The sequence below is a fragment of the Triticum dicoccoides genome, chromosome 4A, assembly GCF_002162155.2.
Source record: "Triticum dicoccoides isolate Atlit2015 ecotype Zavitan chromosome 4A, WEW_v2.0, whole genome shotgun sequence".
NCBI classification, from domain to species: Eukaryota; Viridiplantae; Streptophyta; class Magnoliopsida; order Poales; family Poaceae; genus Triticum; species Triticum dicoccoides.
Genome location: NC_041386.1, coordinates 532256820 through 532281368, shown reverse-complemented (window position 1 = coordinate 532281368; position 24549 = coordinate 532256820). Strand labels below are relative to the sequence as shown.

General features: G+C 42.3%; 2 protein-coding genes across 2 annotated transcripts; one reads left to right on the top strand and one right to left on the bottom strand.

Annotated features, from left to right (window-relative positions):
• Window positions 1-12723: 12723 nt before the first annotated feature.
• LOC119283611 lies at window positions 12724-13860 on the top strand. Its single transcript, XM_037563083.1, has one exon. The coding sequence runs from the start codon at window positions 12724-12726 to the stop codon at window positions 13858-13860; it is 1137 nt and encodes a 378-aa protein (XP_037418980.1).
• A 97-nt stretch (window positions 13861-13957) lies between these two features.
• LOC119286561 (protein STICHEL-like) lies at window positions 13958-24308 on the bottom strand. The gene is made up of 9 exons (XM_037565942.1): window positions 24064-24308; window positions 23873-23938; window positions 23532-23628; window positions 19778-21747; window positions 18268-18484; window positions 16556-17116; window positions 15513-16233; window positions 14536-14611; window positions 13958-14444 (listed from the first exon to the last, which is right to left on the bottom strand). The coding sequence occupies exons 4-9, from the start codon at window positions 21698-21700 to the stop codon at window positions 14412-14414; spliced, it is 3531 nt and encodes a 1176-aa protein (XP_037421839.1). The 5' UTR covers window positions 21701-21747; window positions 23532-23628; window positions 23873-23938; window positions 24064-24308; the 3' UTR covers window positions 13958-14411.
• Between the last annotated feature and the right edge of the window lie 241 nt (window positions 24309-24549).

Here is a 24549-nt window from a genome sequence, read left to right as displayed (position 1 = left end):
AGTGCATCCGTTGCATGGCAATCCCTACTCCTTGCATTAACATCAATCGATGGGCATCTCCATAGCCCATTGATTAGCCTCGTTGATGTGAGACTTTCTCCTTTTTGTCTTCTCCACATAACCCCCATCATACTATTCCACCCATAGTGCTATATCCATGGCTCACGCTCATGTATTGCGTGAAAGTTTATGAGTTTGAAATTATTAAGGTATGAAACAATTGCTTGGCTTGTCATCGGGGTTGTGCATGATGAGAGCATTCTTGTGTGGCAAAAATGGAGCATGACTAAACTATATGATTTTGTAGGGATAAACTTTCTTTGGCCATGTTACTTTGAGAAACATAATTGCTTTGTTGGTTTGCTTGAAGTATTATTATTCTCTATGTCAATATGAACTTTTGTCTTGAATCTTCCTAATCTGAATATTCATACCACAGTTAAGAAGATTTGCATTGAAATTATGCCAAGTAGCACTCCACATCAAAAATTCTCTTTTTATCATTTACCTACTCGAGGATGAGCAGGAATTAAGCTTGGGAATGCCTGATACGTCTCCAACGTATCTATAATTTTTGATTGCTCCCTGCTATATTATCTACTGTTTTGGATTATATTGGGCTTTATTTTCTACTTTTATATTATTTTTGGGACTAACCTATTAACCGGAGGCCCAGCCCAGAATTGCTGTTTTTTTGCCTATTTCAGTGTTTCGAAGAAACAGAATATCAAACGGAGTCCAAACGGAATGAAACCTTCGGGAACGTGATTTTCTCACCGAACGTGATCCAGGAGAGTTGGACCCTACGCCAAGGCATCAGAGAGGCGGTCACAAGGGTGGGGGCGCCCCCCCCCTAGGGCACCCCCTGCCTCGTGGGCCCCTCGGAGCTCCACCGACGTACTTCTTCCTCCTGTATATACCTACGTACCCCCAAACAAACAAAAGAGGAGCCAAAAACCTAATTCCACCGCCGCAACTTTCTGTATCCACGAGATCCCATCTTGGGGCCTATTCCGGAGCTCCGCCGGAGAGGGCCGTCATCACGGAGGGCTTCTACATCATCATAGCCCCTCCGATGAAGTGTGAGTAGTTTACCTTAGACCTTCGGGTCCATAGTTAGTAGCTAGATGGCTTCTTCTCTCTTTTTGGATCTCAATACAAAGTTCTCCCCATCTCTTGTGGAGATCTATTCGATGTAATCTTCTTTTTGCGGTGTGTTTGTTGAGACCGATGAATTGTGGGTTTATGATCAAGTCTATCTATGAATAATATTTGAATCTTCTCTGAATTCTTTTATGTATGATTGGTTATCTTTGCAAGTCTCTTCGAATTATCCGTTTGGTTTGGCCAACTAGATTGGTAGTTCTTGCCATGGGAGAAGTGCTTAGCTTTGGGTTCGATCTTGCGGTGTCCTTTCCCAGTGACAGAAGGGGCAGCAAGGCACGTATTGCATCGTTGCCATCGAGGATAACAAGATGGGATTTATTTCATATTGCATGAATTTATCTCTCTACATCATGTCATATTGCTTAAAGTGTTACTCTGTTTTTAACTTAATACTCTAGATGCATGCTGGATAGCGGTCGATGAGTGGAGTAATAGTAGTAGATGCAGAATCGTTTCGGTCTACTTGTCACGGACGTGATGCCTATATACATGATCATGCCTAGATATTCTCATAACTATGCTCAATTCTGTCAATTGCTCAACAGTAATTTGTTCACCCACCGTAGAATACTTATGCTCTTGAGAGAAGCCACTAGTGAAACCTATGGCCCCCGGGTCTATTCCCATCATATCAATCTCCATCACTTTAATCTTGCTTTGCTTTTTTAGTTTGCCTTTTACTTTTCACTTTGCATCTTTATACCAAAAATACCAAAAATATTATATCTATCAGATCTCACTCTCGTAAGTGACCTTGAAGGGATTGACAACCCCTAATCGCGTTGGTTGCGAGTAGCTATCGTTTTGTGCAGGTACGAGGGACTTGAGCGTGGCCTCCTACTGGATTGATACCTTGGTTCTCAAAAACTGAGGGAAATACTTACGCTACTCTGTCGCATCATCCCTTCCTCTTCGGGGAAATCCAACGCAAGCTCAAGAGGTAGCATTCATCGCTGCGTGTGCGGGCAAACTGGACCTCCTGGCGTCGCCTCTACAGGCGGAAGCAACTGCTTGTGTGCATGCCATTGAAGTTGCGAACGAGATGGGCATTCAATAGGTGATCTTCGAGTCAGACTTGCTACAGCTGGTCAATGCTATAACCTCGGGTGACCATGATCTCTCTTCATTCTCCAATCGGATTGTGCTGCGAGAAGCACGTAGCCCTTTTGCTTCTTTGATGATTTTCAGTTCATTTTCTGTAATTAGTCGTGTAATAAAGTAGCCCATAGCCTTACTAACTTTGGCTACCGAGCGGGTGCAACATGCACTTGGTGGAAAGACCAAACTCCTACCTTTGCATGTGACTTGGTTGCTAGCGATTCTGTTATAATGGTTAAGTTATGGAATGAATGTTCTTCAAAAAAAGACTAGGCGCCCTGCGCCCGCACATAGGCCTGGCAAAAACTCGCGGGGAGTGCATCTTACGTTTCCTAGCAACGCGCTTGAGGAGATTCAAGGTTTGGTTGATCCTCCAGGGCTTGAGGTGATTGCATGCAGGGAGGGCTTGTCTCTAGCGCAAGATCTCGGCACGGAATATATTGAAGTAGCTTCAGACTACAAGCAAGTGATACAACACATTCAACAGGGTGCATGAGGAGATTATGGTGCTATCATTAATGAAATCTTACAAACTTCTACCACTTTTACTTCATGTAATTTTTTCTTTGAATTTCGAGTTTCAAACTTTGAACCTCATAAGCTAGCTAGGTTTGGTGTTTCTCTTCCTTATGGAAGACACCTTTGGTTGGGTACCCCACTGATAGAGGCAAAGGTGTCCCGATGTTTCGATGAGATGGTGGCTATCGTTTCTGGGGGAGTCGACCTTGACGATCTGACTACGAACGTGCGAGACATCGTGCCTTAGCAATCGCTAAACCAACTTCCGAGGGGTTATTGACCACGCCGGAGCACGATCAACCTGACCACGAGGGTCTGTTTCCTGCAAGCAAACGAAGAACAAGCAAGAAACTGAGATTGCAATCTGGATATTACGAATATAAGATGAAAGCTTTATTGATCAAGGTGGGGTTCTATGACGTCTTGGTCTGGTCGTTGGACACAAACGAAGTACGAGAAGTTGCAGCTATGGCGAACTTTTAATCTAAACAAAACCCAAAGTCTAAACGACGCCCTAAGGGCTGTATATATGGAGGAAGAGGGGGGAATTTCGTGGCCCTTAAGGGTGGGGTCCGAAACCAACCCTAACTCTTGTTTCCCCACACATACGGACTCTAAAAATAGCCTATACTTAAGTATTTCGAAATTACATGGGCCTGGCCCATTAATAAGGTGACGCGGCACCTAGAATAGCCTATGGACGAATATTATGAAGTGGCATCTTGTATATTTCGTCCAAGGCTTCATGCACTCCTTATGGCGGCTTCAAAGTCTTGAAATCATCACTTGTAACTCCGTTCTTGATCCCCTTGCGCATGCCATCAACTCCATGTGTGTTCTTGCTCCAATGTTCATCCTTCTCGAAGCTAGGCCCTTCATTTGTAAGCAAAACAAATGTATCCAATTTAGGCAGCATCATATTCTCATGAACATTAGAATCATTACCAAGAAACGAAAGTACCTGGTAATTTAATTGGCGTGCGTGAGCTCTAGTAATTGGTCCAGTATATGTAACAGTAGGGGCTATGGGTGTAACAATGGTATTGATGTCCTCATCATCCTCCCCTTCTTGAAATGAAGTCGTCCTCGATGGAAGCTCATCTTCCTCACCCAAATAAGGCTTCAAATCTGCAATGTTAAAAGTGGGACTAACCCCAAAATCCACAGGTAGCTCAAGTTTATATGCATTATCATTTATTTTCTCTAACACCTTAAAAGGACCATCAGCACGTGGCATTAGCTTTGATTTGCGCAAAGTAGGAAATCTATCTTTACGCAAATGTAACCAAACAAGATCTCCAGGTGCAAACACAACATGTTTTCTACCCTTATCTCCAGCAAGTTTATATTTAGCATTCATACGCTCAATGTTTTCCTTAGTTAACTCATGCATTTTTAAACTCAATTCAGAACATTCTTTAGCATCAAAATTAACATTCTCCGAAGATGGAAGAGGCAACAAATCAATAGGTGCACGAGGTAGGAAACCATACACAATTTCAAAAGGGCACATCTTAGTAGTAGAATGCAATGAACGATTATAAGCAAATTCAATATGAGGCAAGCATTCTTCCCACATTTTCTTATTATTCTTCAAAACAACCCTAAGCAGAGTAGACAATGTTCTATTGACTACTTCAGTTTGTCCATCAGTTTGGGGGTGACAAGTAGTACTAAAAAGTAGTTTAGTCCCCAACTTAGCCCATAAACATCTCCAAAAGTGGCTAAAAAATTTAGTATCACGATCTGAAACAATAGTATTTGGCACACCATGCAAGCGAATAATTTCACAAAAGAACAAATCAGCGACATTAACAGCATCATCGCTTTTATAACATGGTATAAAGTGTGCCATTTTCGAGAATCTATCCACGACAACAAATATGCTACCCCTCCCCTTCTTTGTTCGAGGTAAACCTAAAACAAAGTCTATAGATATATCCTCCCAAGGAACACTAGGTACAGGCAAAGGCATATATAAACCATGAGGATTGAGTCGTGACTTAGCTTTTTGACATGTAGTGCAGCGAGCAACAAAACGCTCAACATCCCGTCTCATCTTTGACCAAAAGAAATGTGTAGCAAGTATATCCTCCGTCTTCTTCATGCCAAAGTGTCCCATTAGTCCTCCTCCATGCGCCTCCTGCAACAACAAAAGACGAACGGAGCTAGCTGGAATGCATAGCTTGTTAGAACGAAACACAAATCCGTCATTAACGACGAACTTGTTCCATGTTCTACCTTCTTTACAATTCTGCAATACATCTTTAAATTCAGCATCATGCACATATTGATCTTTGATGGTCTCCAAACCAAATATTTTAAAGTCAAGTTGTGAAAGCATAGTATAACGACGAGACAATGCATCAGCAATAACATTTTCTTTACCCTTCTTGTGTTTAATGACATAAGGGAAAGTCTCAATGAATTCAACCCATTTAGCATGTCTACGGTTCATTTTTGCTTGACTTTTAATGTGTTTCAAAGATTCATGATCAGAATGTATAACAAATTCTTTGGGCCACAAATAATGTTGCCATATTTCTAAAGTCCGAACAAGAGCATATAATTCTTTATCATAAGTAGAATAGTTCAGACTAGGCCCACTCAATTTTTCAGAAAAGTATGCAACAGGTTTGCCATCTTGTAATAACACACCTCCTAATCCAATTACACTAGCATCACATTCAAGCTCAAAAGTCTTATTAAAATCAGGAAGTTGGAGTAAAGGAGCATGTGTCAACTTATCTTTTAATACCGTGAAGGCTTCTTCCTGTGCGGTACCCCAAACAAAAGGCACATCCTTCTTTGTAAGCTCGTTGAGAGGTGCAGCAATGGTGCTGAAATCTCTCAAAAAACGCCTATAGAAACCAGCGAGGCCAAGGAAACTCCTCACTTGTGTGATCGTTTTGGGCTGCGGCCAACTCTCAATAGCTTCAATCTTAGCTTTATCAACTTCAATTCCCTGTGGAGTAACAACATAGCCAAGAAAAGATACTCGGTCGGTGCAAAAGGTGCACTTCCCAAGGTTACCAAACAAACGTGCATCACGTAGAGAGATAAAAACAGCACGCAAATGTTTCAAATGTGCTTCCAAAGATTTGCTATAAATCAGTATATCATCAAAATAGGCTACCACAAATCGTCCAATTAAAGCACGTAAAACTTCGTTCATTCGTCTCATAAAAGTACTAGGCGCATTAGTTAACCCAAAAGGTATGACTAACCACTCATATAAACCAAACTTAGTTTTAAATGTTGTTTTCCATTCATCTCCTAATTTCATACGAATTTTATGGTATCCACTACGCAAATCAACTTTGGAGAATATTGTAGAGCCACTCAATTCATCAAGCATATCATCAAGCCTAGGAATAGGATGACGATAACAAATAGTAATATTATTAATGCTTCTACAATCAACACACATACGTGACGTACCATCCTTTTTAGGCACTAGTATAATAGGAACAGCACAAGGACTAAGAGATACGCGTATATAACCTTTGTTGAGCAGCTCCTGTACTTGACGCATAATCTCCTTCGTCTCCTCTGGATTGGTACGGTATGGTGCACGGTTGGGTAGCGAAGCACCGGGAATTAAGTCAATTTGATGCTCAATCCCTCGAATAGGTGGTAATCCCAGTGGCACGTCTTATGGAAAGACATCAGCGAACTCCTGCAAAATGTTAGTGACAGCAGGGGGCAAAGAGGAAGGCACGTCCTCGAATGAAAATAATGCCTCTTTGCACACAAAAGCATAGCAAACAGATTTGCTAAAATCTAGCTCATCAATATCAGATTTGGTGGCAAGTAAACATGCACTTTTCAATTTAATTTCAGAAATAACAGTAGATGGTTTATTATTAGGCTTCATTTGGTGCTCAAATTCTTTTGCCACAATCTGATTTTCGCTCTTATTTGTCTCCTGTTTTGCTTTATTAGCTCTATTAATATCATCTTTCAAAATGGAATCAGGAGTCATAGGAAGCAAAGTAATATTTTTATCGTTATGAACAAGAGTATACTGATTGTTTCTACCATGGTGTACAGAATTTTTATCAAATTGCCATGGTCTACCAAGTAATAAGGAACATGCTTGCATAGGTACCACATCACAATCAACATAATCAGCATATGTAGAGATACTAAAATGCACACGAACAGTACGTGTTACCTTAACCTTGCCGCTGTTGTTGAACCATTGGATGTAGTAAGAATGTGGATGTGGTCTTGTGGTGAGAGATAGCTTCTCCACCATCTCCATGCTAGCCAAGTTGTTGCAACTCCCTCCATCTATGATCACGCGAACAGAACGTTCCTTCACAACTCCCTTTATATGGAACGAATTATGCCTCTGATTTTGCTCAGCTTGTGTAACCTGCACACTCAAAACAGGTTGAGCAACTAAACATTCATACCTATCAGCATCTTCAGGAGCCATGTATTGCGTCTCATGATCAGAATCGTCTCCACCGTGTTCATCACATGTAATAAGAGCCAAAGTCTCCTCATCATAGTCACTAGCGAACTCATACCCACCACCCTCAGTAACAATCATCACACGCTTAGATGGTCATTCTTTCGCATAATGACCTCCACCCTTGCAACATCGACAAATAATATCATGTGTTTGTCCTGTTGATGCCATGGATGAAGAAGAGATCTTTGCAGGCCCAGAAGGTGTGCTCTTGGGAGATAGTGGTGATTGTGTCTGCTTTATTGTATCACGGTTGGAGGTGGCAGCCGACGGAGGCGCCGGTGTAGCAGAACGTGTGGAAGTAGATGATGCACGTGGTGTCCATGATGAAGGTCGACCTGCAGAAAAGTTAGTCCGCGCCAATGCCTGTTGATCCTGCACTTCACGTTCAGCTTTACAAGCAAGATGGGATAAACGAGTGATATTAGTATACTCCTTATACTCTAGAATCGTCTGAATCTCTCTATTTAATCCACCCATAAAACATGCAAGCATAGCTTCATTCTCCTCAACAATACCACATCTAATCATGCCAGTTTGTAATTCCTGATAATATTCTTCTATAGAATTTTTTCCCTGTCTTAAGCGCTGCAATTTTTGAAGTAATTCACGTTGATAATATGGTGGAACCCAACGAGTACGCATAGCAGTTTTCAAAGCAGCCCAAGTAGCTGGAATAGGATATAATCTACAATGCTCAGACCACCAAACACATGCAAAACTAGTGAATGCACAAACAGCAGCAGGAACACGTCTCTCCTCGGGATATTGTAAACATGTAAATCGTTGTTCAGTTTCTAACTCCCAAGTAAGATATATATCAGGAACATATCTACCCTCAAATGGTGGAATATTCAATGTTAGTTTAGGGAGATGGTCATGATCTCGTACCTGAGGGTGAGCCCTACCATTGCCATTGTTCGCATGTGGACGACCTAGTGGTTGCTGTGCTGATGGTGGCACGTAGTTCTGATTTTGATCAACCTCAACCTCGTAATCTCCCACATAATCATCCTCCTCCACATCAGCAGTAGGAGCCACAGAAGTATCAACAGCAGCACCAGCAGTTTGGCCCGGCTGAAGAGGGACACGGCTCGCTCGGTGGAGGGTTGTTTCCCGGCGTGGAGGTAGTCGGTGTTGTTGCTGTTGTTGCAGAGGTGCGGCAGGAGCAGCCGGTGGTGGTGGTGGAAAACGCGAAAGCAATTCAGCAAACTTGTTATCGAGCTTTGTTTCAAACGTCTTCTCCATGCCATCTATCTTCTCCATGGCCTCTTCAAATCTGTTTAGCACATCTTGCACCTGTCCACTCATCATTTGCTGAAACTTATCATGAAGCTCCTTGTTCGTCAAGTTCTCCCAGTCAGTCTCGTCGGCTTGTGATCCTGGCATGGTTAGCAGCAATAGAAACACACAAGAATATGATCCTACAGACTACTAACAAGTGGTGGTGGTGGCGGGTGTCACAAATCCGTCAAGCAAATCTCAAATTCTTACCAGTTCTTACCCAGCAGCAAGCGGTGATCGGCAACCATTGTAGTCAAAATTCTCAAAAGTTTGGATAGAGCGATTGCCAGGGAGAGTCAAACGCACGACGTAGATGTATGTGGAGCTGGGAAGGCTTATAGTATGGTAGCAAAAAGGGTCAGCAATAATCAATTCAGAGATGCAAAGTTGAATAAACGCTCGACGACGGTACTGTGCTGGTCCTAGGCTAGACCGTGCTAGAGACGCGAGCCTAGAACACTAACAAAATCACGGCGCTGCACGTAAATAAGGGAAAAGCACACTCTGGAACTATTTTTTTCGCTCTTTTTTTGCGCTCCTCTTTTTTTTGCGAAAAATCACTATAATGGCGAGTGTCTCAAAACTCTTCCCTCGTCAAACTGATAGGATGGGCACGAAATTTATTTTTTTTCACTCTTTTTTTCAGAAATCAGGGCAGCGACGACGAAAAAGTGCGACAAAAAATCACTATGATGGCACGTGGCTCAAAAGACTCAGAAAAGCCTAAAAATAGGATAGGGAAAAATATTTTTGGTCGCCGAAATTTTGGCCTAAAAACTGCCCGGGGGTCTCCAGACTCTTTTTTTTTCGAGACCTACGCATGCAAGGAAACACGAATCGGAATTTAGATTGATCTCAAGAACAAACCTAATATGAGAAGAACTCGTATTGGTGGTGGATATATGGTTGTGGTATATGGCAGCGGTGGTGGTATATGGTAGTGGTGGTGGTATATGGATACAGATTGGTGGTGGTATATGGATACGGATTGGTGGTGGTATATGGATACGGATTCAGAGCGGTGGCGGATAAGCAATGGTGGTAGATGGCAAGGCGATGATGATGGTGAGGCGGCGGCATGACAACTTATGACCAGAACTCGAAACTCTAAAAGACTAGACTCTAAGACCAGCAACTTGACACGACGATGCAACCGCAAATTCAACAAAGCAAAAACCCTAAAAGATTATGCAAAGGCTCAGATTAGTTCGGATATGATGAACTAACCTTAATTTTTTTGTGGCTTTTTCGTGGACTGTAGGTATGAAGAACAGACTCGATCTAATCTACGAAAAACTGTAAAATCTCACCGAGCAACCTGGAAATCTGATACCACTTGATAGAGGCAAAGGTGTCCCGATGTTTCGATGAGATGGTGGCTATCGTTTCTGGGGGAGTCGACCTTGATGATCCGACTACGAATGTGCGAGACATCGCGCCTTAGCAATCGCTAAACCAACTTCCGAGGGGTTATTGACCACGCCAGAGCACGATCAACCTGACCACGAGGGTCTGTTTCCTGCAAGCAAACGAAGAACAAGCAAGAAACTGAGATTGCAATCTGGATATTGCGAATATAAGATGAAAGCTTTATTGATCAAGGTGGGGTTCTGTGACGTCTTGGTCTGGTCGTTGGACACAAACGAAGTACGAGAAGTTGCAGCTATGGCGAACTTTTAATCTAAACAAAACTCAAAGTCTAAACGACGCCCTAAGGGCTGTATATATGGAGAAAGAGGGGGGAATTTCGTGGCCCTTAAGGGTGGGGTCCGAAACCAACCCTAACTCTTGTTTCCCCACACATACGGACTCTAAAAATAGCCTATACTTAAGTATTTCGAAATTACATGGGTCTGGCCCATTAATAAGGTGACGCAGCACCTAGAATAGTCTATGGACGAATATTATGAAGTGACATCTTATATATTTCGTCCAAGACTTCATGCACTCCTTATGACGGCTTCAAAGTCCTGAAATCATCACTTGTAACTCCGTTCTTGATCCCCTTGCGCATGCCATCAACTCCATGTGTGTTCTTACTCCAATGTTCATCCTTCTCGAAGCTAGGCCCTTCATTTGTAAGCAAAACAAATGTATCCAATTTAGGCAGCATCATATTCTCATGAACATTAGAATTATTACCAAGAAACGAAAGTACCTGGTAATTTAATTGGCATGCGCGAGCTCTAGTAATTGGTCAAGTATATATAACAGTAGGGGCTATGGGTGTAACAATAATATTGATGTCCTCATCACCCACATGACCCAATTGTAATTCCGGCAAACATTTTAGCTGATCAATAAAGCCTAGCAAGCTTTTCTAAAAAAAAGCAACGCCGTATGCACAGACGAGGAGGGCGCTCCTATTATATATTGCATGACCGAGATATGCCGTATTGATCTACGATCGACTCAAGCTAGCGTCTCGTAGGCCCGACCCAATTAGCTTCCTGCACGTTGGTTCATTTTACTTTTTCACTCAATTTTTTAGTTCTTATGGTCATATTTTTGAAAAAAAAAATCTAAACATGTATATCCCAAATCTTAATTTTACTTATTTTTTAAAAATATGAATTTGGAAAATATTTACGCATTGTAAAAACATTTTTACCACAATTTTAAAAAAGTGTTGAACATTAAAAACATATTTTGTGACAGTTGATAAATTGTTCAAGCCTTTCAAAAAAAGATGTGACAATGCAAAAATATATTTATCCAATATAAATAAAATGTTCATGTAATTTAAAAATAAGGTTTCATACTACTCAAAAACATGTATGTTAGATTAAAAAATGTCCACACGTTCCAAAACTATGTGCTGACATTTTTAAAAATGCTTATGCAAATATAAAAATGTTTTCATAGTTTAAAAGTAGCTTGTTACCTTTAAAAAAATAAGCATGTATTTGAAATACTATTACCAAGTATTAATTTTCTTGAACATTAATTACATGTAGATATGTATACTAAAAATGTACAGTGTGTATAAAAAATAATAGACATCAAAATATCATTTTGTTAAAAATGTTAATCATATATTTTAAAAAATCAACATGTACGAAATAATGTTCCTGGTTTACACGGATAATGTATAATGTGAGCGAAAAAAGTAGACATGGGTTGGAAAACATAAATAAAATAAAAGGTTAAAAAGAAAAGAAGAAAATGGTAGAAAACCGGTAAAGAAACACAAAAAACCAAAACCAAAAAGAAAAACATTGAAAACCAACATTGAAAACCAAAAGGAAAAGAAAAAAACTGAGAAAACCAAAGAAAAACCTATAAAGAAACATAGAAGGCTAAAACAACCGCAAGAAAAACCAATGAAACCAACACAGAAAACAGACCAAAGAATGAGAGAAAAAACGCGCTCCTGCGAGAATCCATATTGGGCCGGCTCCCTCGACTAGAACAATCTTTGGGCGAGAGGAAGCTAGCAGGTGATATATAGCCCTGGCGGGGACCAGGAGGACTCCTCGGATAGGAGGTCTCGAGAAGACTAACAAATACTCCCTCCGTAAGACGTTTTTTGACTTTAGTGTAGTGTCAGAAAACGTCTTACATTATGAAACAGAGGGAGTAAAACAAAAGACCAAAGACAAATAGGTTTTGCATGGCCTACTCGGTCGTCGTGAGGCCCGGTATCAGTCTGCCTCACATGGAAAGCTTAACATGAATTTCTTAACATTAAATTAAATCCAAGAACAAACGTATGCACTCCAACTTCTTCATTTCTTCAGGTTTCTGCAGTTTCCTTTTCTTTTACTTTCTCCTTTTTATTTATAAGTCATTTTTTTGTTTTGGTTTTTCGTTTTTATTTCCAATTTTCAGTTGTTTTTCTTTTTATTTAATTTCCTTTTCCATGTGTGGTTTCTAAACCCCATCAGATCTTCATTGTGTTCCCATGAGCATTACTTGACTAATACTAATCAGATCCCACGAAACTTAGAGCTACAGACATACGGCTTGGATGGTCGACGGGCGTCCAAGATTTGCATCGCCTGTCCGATTGCTGAACAGATTGTGTTCCAGAGCCGACTGCAGATCAGTCTCGGTCTGATGTACGTGCAACTCCAGCATAATATAGTGGTGACCAGCGATATATAGCACCAGCACAAGCTCGAACCCGTCATAGTCTTATAGATCGCTTTGCCTCACCTCGCGTGGATCGGTCCATGGCGTCGCAGAAGCGCTTCTCGCTGCCGGTGGCGCTCGTGTTCCTCCTCGTGCTGCTGTTCGTCGCCGGCGCAGGCTTCAAGCTTCATCACAAGGATTGCAACCCGTGGGTGTCACGCGCGAGCGAACTATCCGAGGATTCCAGGTCCATGCCCCGCAAACTGTTGCGCGTAGCCGTCCACCGAGAATCCGAGGAGCCGTCGCCGGGCGGCTCGGCTCTGCCGAGGGGCATCGTGCAAGCCACGTCCGACCTCGAGATGGTGCCCATGGTCGGCGACCCCGAGCAGCAGCAGGGCGGTGGCAGGCCGTCCAAGAGCCTCCTCGCGATCCCGGTGGGCATCAAGAACAAGGCGGCCGTCGACAAGCTCGTCTCCAAGTTCCCCGCCGACCGGTTCACCGTGATGCTGTTCCACTACGACGGGGCCGGCGAGGAGCGGTGGGGCGACCTCGAGTGGTCGCGCCGCGCGGTGCACGTCTCGGCGCCCGGCCAGACCAAGTGGTGGTTCGCCAAGAGGTTCCTGCACCCGGACGTGGTCGCGGCGTACGACTACGTCTTCCTCTGGGACGAGGACGTCGAGGTGGACGCCTTCGACCCGCTCGTGTACCTCGACGCCGTCAGGAGAGAAGGGCTCGAGATATCGCAGCCGGCGCTGGACCGCCGGTCGGAGATCCACCACGGCATCACGACGCGCGCGCTGCCGAGGCCCGGAGCCGAAGGAGGCGGCGGCGTGCACAGGCGGTTCTACAAGCCGGCGGCCGGCTGGGGAGGTGGAGGGTGCGACGGCAGCAGCACGGGGCCGCCGTGCGCCGGGTGGGTGGAGATCATGGTCCCGGTGTTCTCCCGCGCGGCGTGGCGCTGCAGCTGGCGCATGGTGCAGAACGACCTGGTGCACGCGTGGGGCCTCGACTACAAGCTCGGCTACTGCGCGCAGGGCGACCGGACGCTCAAGGTCGGCGTCGTCGACAGCGAGTACGTCCTCCACAGGGGCGTCCCCACCCTCGGCGGCGCCGAGGGCAAGGCCGCCGCGTTCCGGGCCGCCGTGAGGCGGCGATCGTTCACCGAGATGCAGATATTCAACAGGAGATGGAAGGAGGCCGCGGCGGACGACGCATCCTGGACAGACCCTTACCCGTAGCCGGCGACCACTACTTTTTTTTTGCTGGGAATCAGTAGCTAGCTTTGAAGTGTACATACTAACATACATGATACATATACTGTCTAGTGCTACATCATTGTTAGAACAAAGCTCTTTGTATTCTCTTAGTTCTTTCTTCTTATTAACAGAAAGTTGCGACAATGACTAAAGGGGTGTGTACTGAAATGCAGTCAAATACATCGAAATAAAAGCAACTATCATCAAGAAACAATGCACTAGAAACCTAGACTGAGCTTCTTCAATCGACTGTCCTATGCTTGCGAGCAACACTGGGCAAATCAAAATGTTCTGTAAACAACAATCAACTACTACCCTTCAGTTTTCTGAAATTTGCATTCCCGGCCACAGTTCTTCTACTATGAGCTCTACCAAGTCGTTAGGACGAAAATGCAGCCATCTTGCATCAGCAGAGAGCGTCAGGCGAGGTCACAGCCGCGACCTAATATGACAACTGGTTCCTTGCGTTCTCTTGGTATTAGCAACTGTTTTCCGCAGCTCGAACGACAGTGGTCATTTTATAACTTCCCAGATTAAGATGGCTTCAAACGAGTCTGCCGTTTTGCCTGAAACGCAAAATGAAATCGCCAAATCGGATGAAGTTGTGAGGTGAGACGGCCAAAAGAAATATCTACATAGGGATTACGATCAATGCACCTTTCCTCTTTTTGATTTTTCAGTTTTCCAGCAGGGGAAGAGGCCATGACAACCTGGTGCTCCGGACTCAGAGGCCCTGCAATTTACATGTAGGTCAATCACACAAAATGCGAACAATATGCATAAAGGAGCATCTACTAGATGTAAGCTAAGTTGCAGATGATGCAGGAGAATACTACCAAAATTAATTTAACAAAACAGTGCCCTTTTTTTTGCGGGGTAACAAAACAGTACTTTGTCCAAACTGGGGGTAGAATAGAACGCTTCAGTGTAGGGCTGTAAACGAGCTACATCCTAGCTCGGCCCGAGGTTAATTTACACTTTGAGCTTAGAGGTGAGCTTGGGCTAGGCTCGTCAAGCAAATTACATTTAGTAGATGCTCGTGAGGCTGAATGCTACAATGCATGAGCAATAAAGATGGACTCGTGAATGCTTATGCTACCGCGCAGATAGAAAAGGCTGAATGAGTTGCGTGGTCGTTTAGGCCTGAACTTCCACGGCGCATGAAAAAACTTCATATGTGCTTCCACATGTTTTATTAGGTAGGGAGAACAGGTGGGCTAGAACTGCTGAGCAGGCGAAGATCCTATGATATTTTGAAGGAAAGTGACGGTGCACTGCAGAGTACACCATCTACCGAGCCTTACTGAACTATTTAGGTTCGAGCTTGGCAAGCGCGCCAGCCTGCAGCTAGGCTTGAGTTCAACTCGTTTAGGTCTCAAGACAAGCCTATAACGAGTCAAGCTCGAATATCTTTTACAGCCTTCAGTGTCAATTTCTTGAGTTGCATCAGCTGTTGTGACCAACAAAAGAAAAAAGGACTTCATTTGCAAACTAAACTTTATAAAGTCGTATTGTCTTGTACAAGGGTTGATTGCAGTTATTTCTTCTTTCTAGTAAGAATCTTACTGTTCTAAAGACAAGACAAATGCTAGATTCATGCAGAGAACACATAAATAAGTTAGTTTATTACTTACACACTCTCGTTGTCGCAATTTGCCAATTCATTATTACTGTGCAAGAGGCTTGGTGAAATCACAAATCCATTCTCCATTCCTACATTCTGACCCTTCTGGGAACCATGACTCTCACTGATCTTTAAAGCTTTCAATCCATTACTCAAATCCTTGTCAATATTCCTTGAGGGCACAACAGTGGCCAGTGAGGACTTCTTGTGGTACTGACCACCACCAGTTTGTGGCACAACTTGGTATTTCTCAGGTCTCACCCCAGGTGTGTGCTTTTCAACAGCTTGGAGCCATGCACTCTCTAACCTTTGCTCCTCAACAGTTACTGCTTTTGATCGTTCAGCGGGGACTCCTTGCCCTCTAGCCCTATGCATTCCTGCATTTCCTTCAGTGATGTCTGACTGCACCCCTCCACCGGCAGCTGAAGTATTGCTGTATTTCTCCAGTTTTTTTTCGATCTCTTCAGAATACCCTAAGCTTCTTGGGGCATTAAGAATTCCCTTTAGTCGGTCACTGTTTGTTGAGCAACTCAAGACATCAGGCTCAGCTCTTTCTTCCAGGTCCACCTCAAGCTTGAGTCGTCCAGCAAGAAATTCAGACATTAAACCGACTCTGACTTCCACGTTGCATCTCAGTGCTGTCTCCATCGAATTTCTGATGCTACTCACAAATCTTTGGGCACGAGACATTATTTTGCTGTCCTCAAATGATATGAAAGCAACTAAATAGCCTGAAATGGAAGTTCATCAAATAGGGTATGTGAACAGCTTTATTTTACATTAGTCAAACACTACGAATAATAATAGAATAAAGAAAAAGAAATCTCCCTTTTTCGTCCATCAACTTTCATGGAAGTTCATTATTGAACCTAAATTTCTAAATCCTTTGAAATGCTCAAATAACAGGTTTAGTCCAAATTTAGTATTAAAAATGTGCTGAATCTGATAAGTTACAGGACCATTACACGCCTGATTTGGACCAACCCTAAAAAGAGCATCGATGATGAAGGACCAAAAATGCATAATGATGCAAACACAAGAAAGAAAACACACCTTCAAATTCTTTGATGGATGTTAGTTTCCCATGATCAGAGAGTAGCTGCTGCAACGTCTTTGAGTGACAATTGTCTATGCATTTTCGCCAAATTTGGACAAGGTCTGAGCTTCCATTAATTATAGGCTTTTGCTCAGTAGAATTACTTGCTTGAGCAGAATCCAATAGAACTCTATCAACAGATCTACATTCTCCATAAATTAAGTTGTCACTGGGCCTCATCCGGGAAGATAATGAAGCAAGATCATGAGGACTGGAGTGCCCACTGGCTGTTCTGTGGTCCAATGTTTTCCTTGAACCGCGAATAGTAAATAGAGGATGAGACACACTCCTGCTTGCAGAGGATTCTCTTACTGCTTCTAACATGGTCTCACTGGCTGCTTTAGCACTTTGTTTACTGCTGCTTCTTGAATGGGTTATTTCTGAATCATGCCCAGAACCAAGCTGGAGCAGAGCTGCAGTGAACCATGTTGAACGCTCACTGGAAAGTCTTATCTGCTTTTCAGCGTCAGAAAGAATCTTCAATGCTTGTTGTAATCTTTCTAACTCGGCATCAGTTACTACAGGAGGAAAAAGTGTGCTTAAAACATTAGATAAGCAACAAAATAAATAATGATAGGAGGTAGTGCACTATATCATATACATTTCTTTATTTTTTTAACATAAGTCTTGTAGGCAAGTGGTTGATATAAATTTGTATATGTTTTTCAGCACCAAGGTATTTTGCACATGGGTAGTGTAACACTTTGATTGGTAGTTGTATGATAGCAGAAACTAATAATAATGGCATGCACAACTGAAATACTCAACTTTCCTGAAAAAAAAGTACATGACCAATTTATTTCTGTAGTGGTACGTCATGGGGGAAAACCACATCAATTTTACATTTCTCAAGTTATTCAGAAGAAATACAGCTCACTGAGTGAGACACTTATTAGTCTATTGTTTTCGAACCTAGTCTTGTCATATACTTAATGTTGAAATAACATTTGATAAGGGACTACACATTTTAAAGTCATTACTGGTGAAAGTCAGGCGCAGGAAAAAAAATGGATTTAGATTATAAATAAAAGAACATGATACCCGTCAAATATGATTCAGGTAGATCAATATATGTTTTCCTTCATAACTAAAACTTCAAAACATCACTAGATCAGTTTAGCATGACTACTGATGCATGCAGTATAACACAAAAGTATCACTGTATCAGTAGACTTTGTTTGAGAATGTCATTAACTATTATCCATAATAGTTAAAGTGAAATTTCACCCTGCAAAAAAAAGACCATTGCACTTGCAAAGATAAACAAAATTATTAACTAGCACCTGTAAGGCATAAGATCATCAATATGATGCGATGTCTTTCAGAACAAGGAAAAAGGCCCCCTTTTAGTCTAAAAATAATAATAGATAAAGACCATACTCAAATCCCCCCTCCCCCCAGCTCTCTCTTTAAAACCAGAGAAATCACGCATTCAACTATCAAACTGGACAGATTCAAGGGACGAAAACTGACATTTTCCCAAAATAAAGGACGTCAAACTCCAAAAGGAGCAGTGCACACTCCCAGAATAAAAGATAAGAGAGGAGAGTGGTTTGATCTACTCAATATGACACTGAATGATTCTTGCTGCATAACAAATGAAGCATAAATGATAATAATTCAATAAATATGGCTTGAAAGAATTGCACCCATCAGTTGAAATACTTACTATTTCGACCACCAATTCCTTCACCGCACGTAGGGTCAGCTAATCTATAGGTCCCGGCAATGATGTCCATTATGAGCCCAGCTAATTGAGACATTAATGCCATCGGATCAACCCCAGAATCCATCAGTTCTCTTGACCTTTTGACTGTTTCAGCAGTGTCTGATGACATAGCTATCTCTAGAAGATCAAGCAAATTCTCCTCTGAAACAACCCCAACCTGTAAAATATAATTTCAACCTTTGTGTGATTAATTTGAATAGGGAAACTATTTTCATATTTAAAATTGCAAACAAGCAAAGAACAGAAATCATATTCATGTTGGGTTTGTTTAACAGATCAAGAAATTCAGTTAATTTTGATATCAGCTAGCTGCTAGGTGATTTTGTTGCTGAGGTTATCATTCTGGATTTCGATAGGCTACAGAGAATCTGCCATTATTATATGCTAAATCACAGAAGTCGCGCAGCCTCTGAAGGTAATCTTGATCATTATTATATGCTAATTTCTTTGCAATTTTGTTTGGACAAGCAAGGGTTGGAATATTGTTTGATAAAGTGAGCTCCATGAAAAGCATCATACATGGTCCAGTAAAAAAATAGTGTGCTGTTTGGAAAAAAATAAGTTCATTAATTGTCTGATTGAAAGATTTGCCGGTGTTTGTGCCATACAAAACATTACATCTTCATGGATCGCTGCTAGAAGAACTCTTCAGGGAGACAAAAGAAAGAAACACAATAGACTTTGCATCTTGGTCGTCTGAGCTATTTGGTGGGAGAGAAATAATCGTGTCTTTGAAAGCATTTTCTCTCCTATTCTCTATGTCATTAGTCAGACTAAAGCCAACGTAGCTACTGGATCAGGCCTGCTTCTGCTAGGAGCCCAGGACTGTTTAATTTTGTTCAGGAGTGGACGCTCTTCTCTAGGTCCTAGTGGATATTGTGTTTTTTGATGGTCGATCGGTCGTTGTTATATTATATTTGGACCTTTTCTGTTGTTCTTCTAGTATATGATCACATGCAGTTCGCTTGCATAGTTCGAAAAAGGTGTATCAGGAGTGGTCGTTCTTTTTTAGGTCCTAGAGGATATTGTGTTTTTTGATGGTCGATCGGTCGTTGTTATATTATATTTGGACCTTTTCTTTTCTTCTTCTAATATATGATCACACGCAGTTCGCTCGCATGGTTCCAAAAAACTGTTTATGCCAGACAAAACATAAACCTAACACTCACAAAACTGTAGGGAAGAGTATAACCTTGAGCAAAGAAAACATAGTCAAACAAGACACTTGTGCAGGACATATATGTGATGACATGTTGTATTGTAATTATCCAAGTGCATTCATGATCTGTCAGTGGAACTTAAACACAATAACTTATATGCATACATAAAAGTCTCCATTTAGAGTTTTAGACATGTACAAGTCTCAAAGAAAACCACAACAAAACAGTACTAATAACAAAGAACGGGTGACACTAAAAAGAAAATAGCGGATGACCTAAAAATAACTCACCAGATCATTTACAAGTGACGGTGTGATCTTCTTCCCTAGCAAACTCAGCTGATCTAACATTGTCTCTGCATCTCTTAGCGATCCATCTGAATTTAGTGCTATCAAATCTAAAGCTGCCAATTCGATATCAAGAGTTTCCTTCACAGCAATTTTCCTCAACCGGCAGACTATGTCAATGTCTTTGATCTTTGAAAACATGTATTTCTGACAATGTGATATGACAGCACGAGGAAGGTTTTCAGGGTCTATGGTGATGAATATAAATACAACATGAGGTAATGGTTCATCAAGAAATTTCATGAATGCTGACCAGACTTTAGAAGATACCATATGGCATTCATCAACAACAAACACCTTGTATCGTGAAGAAGTTGCTGATGCTGGTATGTTTTCAATCAAGTGCCTAATTCTGTTTATACCTTTTCTATTGCTAGCATCAACTTCAATTAGATTAATTCCATTTCCGGAGAAAAAGTCATTACACTCCATACAAACCCCACAGGGCTTATTCTCTCCATTAGCAGTGCAACTTAAAGCTGCTGAAAAGATTCTTGCAGCAGAAGTCTTTCCTGTTCCACGAGGCCCATGAAACAGGTATGCTGGGGCTATTCTCTCCCTTATGATGGCATTACTAAGTGATTGTACTACAAAGTTTTGACCAACAATTTCATGATATGATCTTGGACGGTACTTCTGGCTCAAGCTTCTCTGGTCTGAAACTGCATGATCAGCTCCACTCAAAGGCACAGCAATCCCATCCTGGCTTTTACAGCTTGACCACCTTCTGCCATCCAACCGGCTCAAAGCTTCTAAATCTAGTTCTCCAAATATGGTTGAAACTCCCTCGCTTGCTGAATCAAATGACGAGTAAGAAAAATGGCAACTATCACCCAAGAGTGGCTCGCCTTGGGAAGATTTTTTAAGATATCCACATTTGTTGGAGCCAGATGATCTCTTCCTTCTGTGCATTGTCTGACTTCCACACAACAGGCTGCTTCCTTTTCGTCTAAGTGTATCAGATAGTGAAGGAGAACAGCTTCTTTGTTTACTCCCCTTTGACCAATATGGAATACCACACCTTTGACTTCTCAGCGGTGCTTGTTGGTTCAGCCCATCGTCATCAAGTGAAGCAGCAGTTGTTGCATCCCATGAGCCAACAGTGCTGGGATTCCTGCCTCTGTACCTGTAATAAGAGCTAGTGGAGACCGGAGTGCAAGAAAAGGAAGATCCTTCTCTTCTTGCCATTTTCAACAGCTTAGAGGGATTTGATGAGCTGAGACATCCAGAAGCAGCAAACAACGGTGATGTTGATCGAGAAAAGTAGCCGCCCTTCTGAAGCAGCTCATGATTCTCTGAGTTATAAGTCTCAGTATCCTCAGACTGCTCACCAGAGTTAACATGGAGATCTAGCAGCTTTGAAACTGTTGAATTTCGCATTGCTCCCTTCTTTGAGAATGAACTCCTCCTCACCCTCCTAATAGTTCTTTTAACAGGAGTGCCTGAGTTCGAGCCTTGGACACTATATATGCTAACAGGAACCTCCAGACATGTGTCACTCCTAGAGTCCATAACATTAGAAATGCATGGGCTTTCCAGGCTCCTGTCATCCTGATCAAAATTAATCCCACTTTCACTGGATTTGTTAGAGTGATGCCTCCAATTGTAAAGATAAACATTTTTCCTTTTCTTTTCACTTTTCAGAGGCCCGACGGATGGCTCAGTGTACTTTTGTGTCAAGTTACCAACAATCTCATTGTGATTTATAATGCTAGAACTTGTCATGCATGATCTAGAACTCAATGGGCCCCTCCAGGATGAGCATGTTTCAGGATCACGCAGGAACCGTGCCTTTCGCAAGGCAGTAAGTTCTTTCTTCAAGTGAAGCTCACTAGGACCAACACACCCTTCAGCCATGGCTGTCATAATTGAAGAACCAGAGACGTAGTGGCCGACTAAAAAGAAGCACCAACCTGCAGTAATCAAGAACCATAGTATCAAAGTCTGGATATCTGAATAGCATGATCTAAGAAAAAATAAACAATTAATAGCATTAACACTAGATTTATACCTTGCAGATAATATGCACAAACAGACCCATGAATTGGTAAAGAGAGGTAAATTGCAATTCAATGTCAAGGAGTAAAATATTGAAACTTGTGGAGTAACGTACAGATAAAACTAGGCAGATGATTGAATGTTAATATGTGAATGGCAATTCCTATTTCCAGAAAAGGGAAACTTTGACATGGTATGTCATTAAATCTACTAATCTAGAGATGTATACAGCTAGTGATGTTAATATGGTGTATAAAATATTAATACAGACAGTGGCGGAGCTAGCTAGGAAAAGCTGGCCGGGCCTGTGCGGGCTAGCACAGAGAAAAACGCATACAAATTGCTTTAGATGGCCTAGTTTGCCCTCATGTTTCACTGTTTTTCCTTTCTGTTGGGCGGGCCATAGCACAGTTTTGCCCCTGTGTAGCTCCGCCACTGAATACAGATAAAAAAGGCAGGTTTACTATTTCTGTGAATTCTTATTCGAGAATCTATAGCACAGAAAAGGTGATACAGAGCAAACCAACACTCCAGTCAGACTGAGAAATTTACAGGTAGAACCGAATTTTCTTCGTAATGTGAGGTACCAATTAGCCAGCATGTCAAATAGCATGATAGATAGAAGGTTATCAATTAATCCTTCTGGTTTGCTCGATACAAATAGGTTCTAAAGACCCAACATCACCAAGATCGCTTTTCAGAATGAGTCAGCCAGCCACGCATCAACAATTCCCTGAGTACTTTTATTGCCTCTTAAGTCGTAACTGCAATTCCTAAAGAAAACCGGCAGATAATTTATCTGTTTCTTGACTGATGGAACCTTTAAACACAGAACCTTGGACAAATGACAATGGATCCAAAACTCAACAGTTCAGATACAATTATTAGAAGTAAGAATTTGCAAAAATGTAATCTCAGCAAGAAGCTGTGCTTAGAGAAAGAATGATCTATAATAAGTACATAAACTACCCCAACCAAATGATGGGTGTTTTTAGGAGACACAGCAGGACAATTGGATAAATTAAGCCCCATTCAAATTATTTTCCCGTCTATTAGCTGGAGTCTGGAGAGTAAACCAGATATTGAAGCATTGATTGCCATTTTCTAACTTCCTTTACTACAATGTTCATAGATATTCCGCATTAAAAACAACAAAAGAGAAGAATAGAATGTCTTTATTTTCTGTTCTACTCCCTCCAACCATAATTATTGTTGTGGTTTTAGTTCAAATTTGAACAGAGGGAATATGTTTTAGTAATTCTGTTTGTCTATTCTCTTTCTGAAATTTTATATCCATTAGTCTGTCTGAATGGAGCATTGAGATCATGTATTCCTTATAATAAGATAAGATGAAATGAAATGTGCATACACCAATGTAAAACATGCACTACTTAAATTGTCCCTTCCAAGCAATTATGTAAACGCAACACGTGTGAGGAAGATAACTGAATAGGAAAGGCGCTAATCGACAAAAAAAAGGGTATAAGTAACATCAGTATCAGAGAGCACAAGCTTGAATCACCCACTTGCGCGCAAAAAAACTAAATGAAGTAAGCATGCAACCCAAAGGTTAGACACCAGTCGTTCCCTCAAATAACAAAAATGGTGCTCACTGCTCAGCCTAAGCAGGCTCAGGCAAGTTTCAGGTGATAGCCAAGACAGACAAGTTCAGACAAAAGACAGTAAGGAAATGTCTCACCGTCCGGGTTTCCCTCTCAAGGGAAGTCGACTGCCGGCATTCTCTGGAGCAGGCCACGGCTGGCAGGCAGATCAGCGACGCTCCGGTGAGGGTCCAGCTGAGATCAACAGGGGGAGGTGGCTGAGTCGAAGAAATTTGATGAAATTACTGGACAAGGGAGCGAATCAGGAGCACGCGTTACCCTAGCATGATCCAGGGCAAGGTAACGAAGGCCACATTTCATTAATCTAAGCGCAAATCTCAGGAAAAAAAATCAAGAACGTGCTAGAACAGCACCAGCATTTCTCCTCCCTAGCCCCCCGCTAATAATGGCCCTAGATTGCGTCAAATAAACCACTCACCGAGGCAAAGCAGAAGCGGCAGCAGCAGCGGCGCCAATCCGGATCGAACGCGCCCCAAATCTGAGCCTAGGAAACGGGCACCCACGGACGAGAAAAGAAAACCGGAAGGCGTCAGGTCGGCCCTACAATGGGTATGCACGAGCAGATCGACAAGTTTCAAAAAAGGCGGCGCCTTTAGGGCTGGAACCTACCGGAGTCCGGCAGGCGGGCGCGGGTCTCGAGCAATGCGGCGGATTTCCGGGGAGATTTGAAAGATCTCCGTCGCCACCGCCGCTGTGTGGAGGCCGGGTCGGGCAGCGGCAGTCTTCTCTCCTTCCTCGCTCGTGTCCTGCGAGAATGGTTTAGTTTAATCTGTGCGCTTCTTCTTTTCAGGGAGTATTTTAATCCGGGTTTGAGCTGGACACACATGAGACCCCATGGGAGGGAAAGGGGGTTGGGACAAGGTGGTGGTGGGGCGGGGGGTGGGAAGATTTGCCCTAGAAAACGCACGCTTTGGTCCAAGAAGACCGGCTTCGTTTCAGGCCCGCCGGAGCCCCTCTATCCTCCACCACGTATGATTATGTTTATCTTTTGTCCACGGCGTGCTTCATCAATTATCATGCCATGATATGGTCTTCACTCGACAGAAATCACGGAATAGTACTCGGTGGTTGGCGTCTGATCGCATAGCCAGTGTC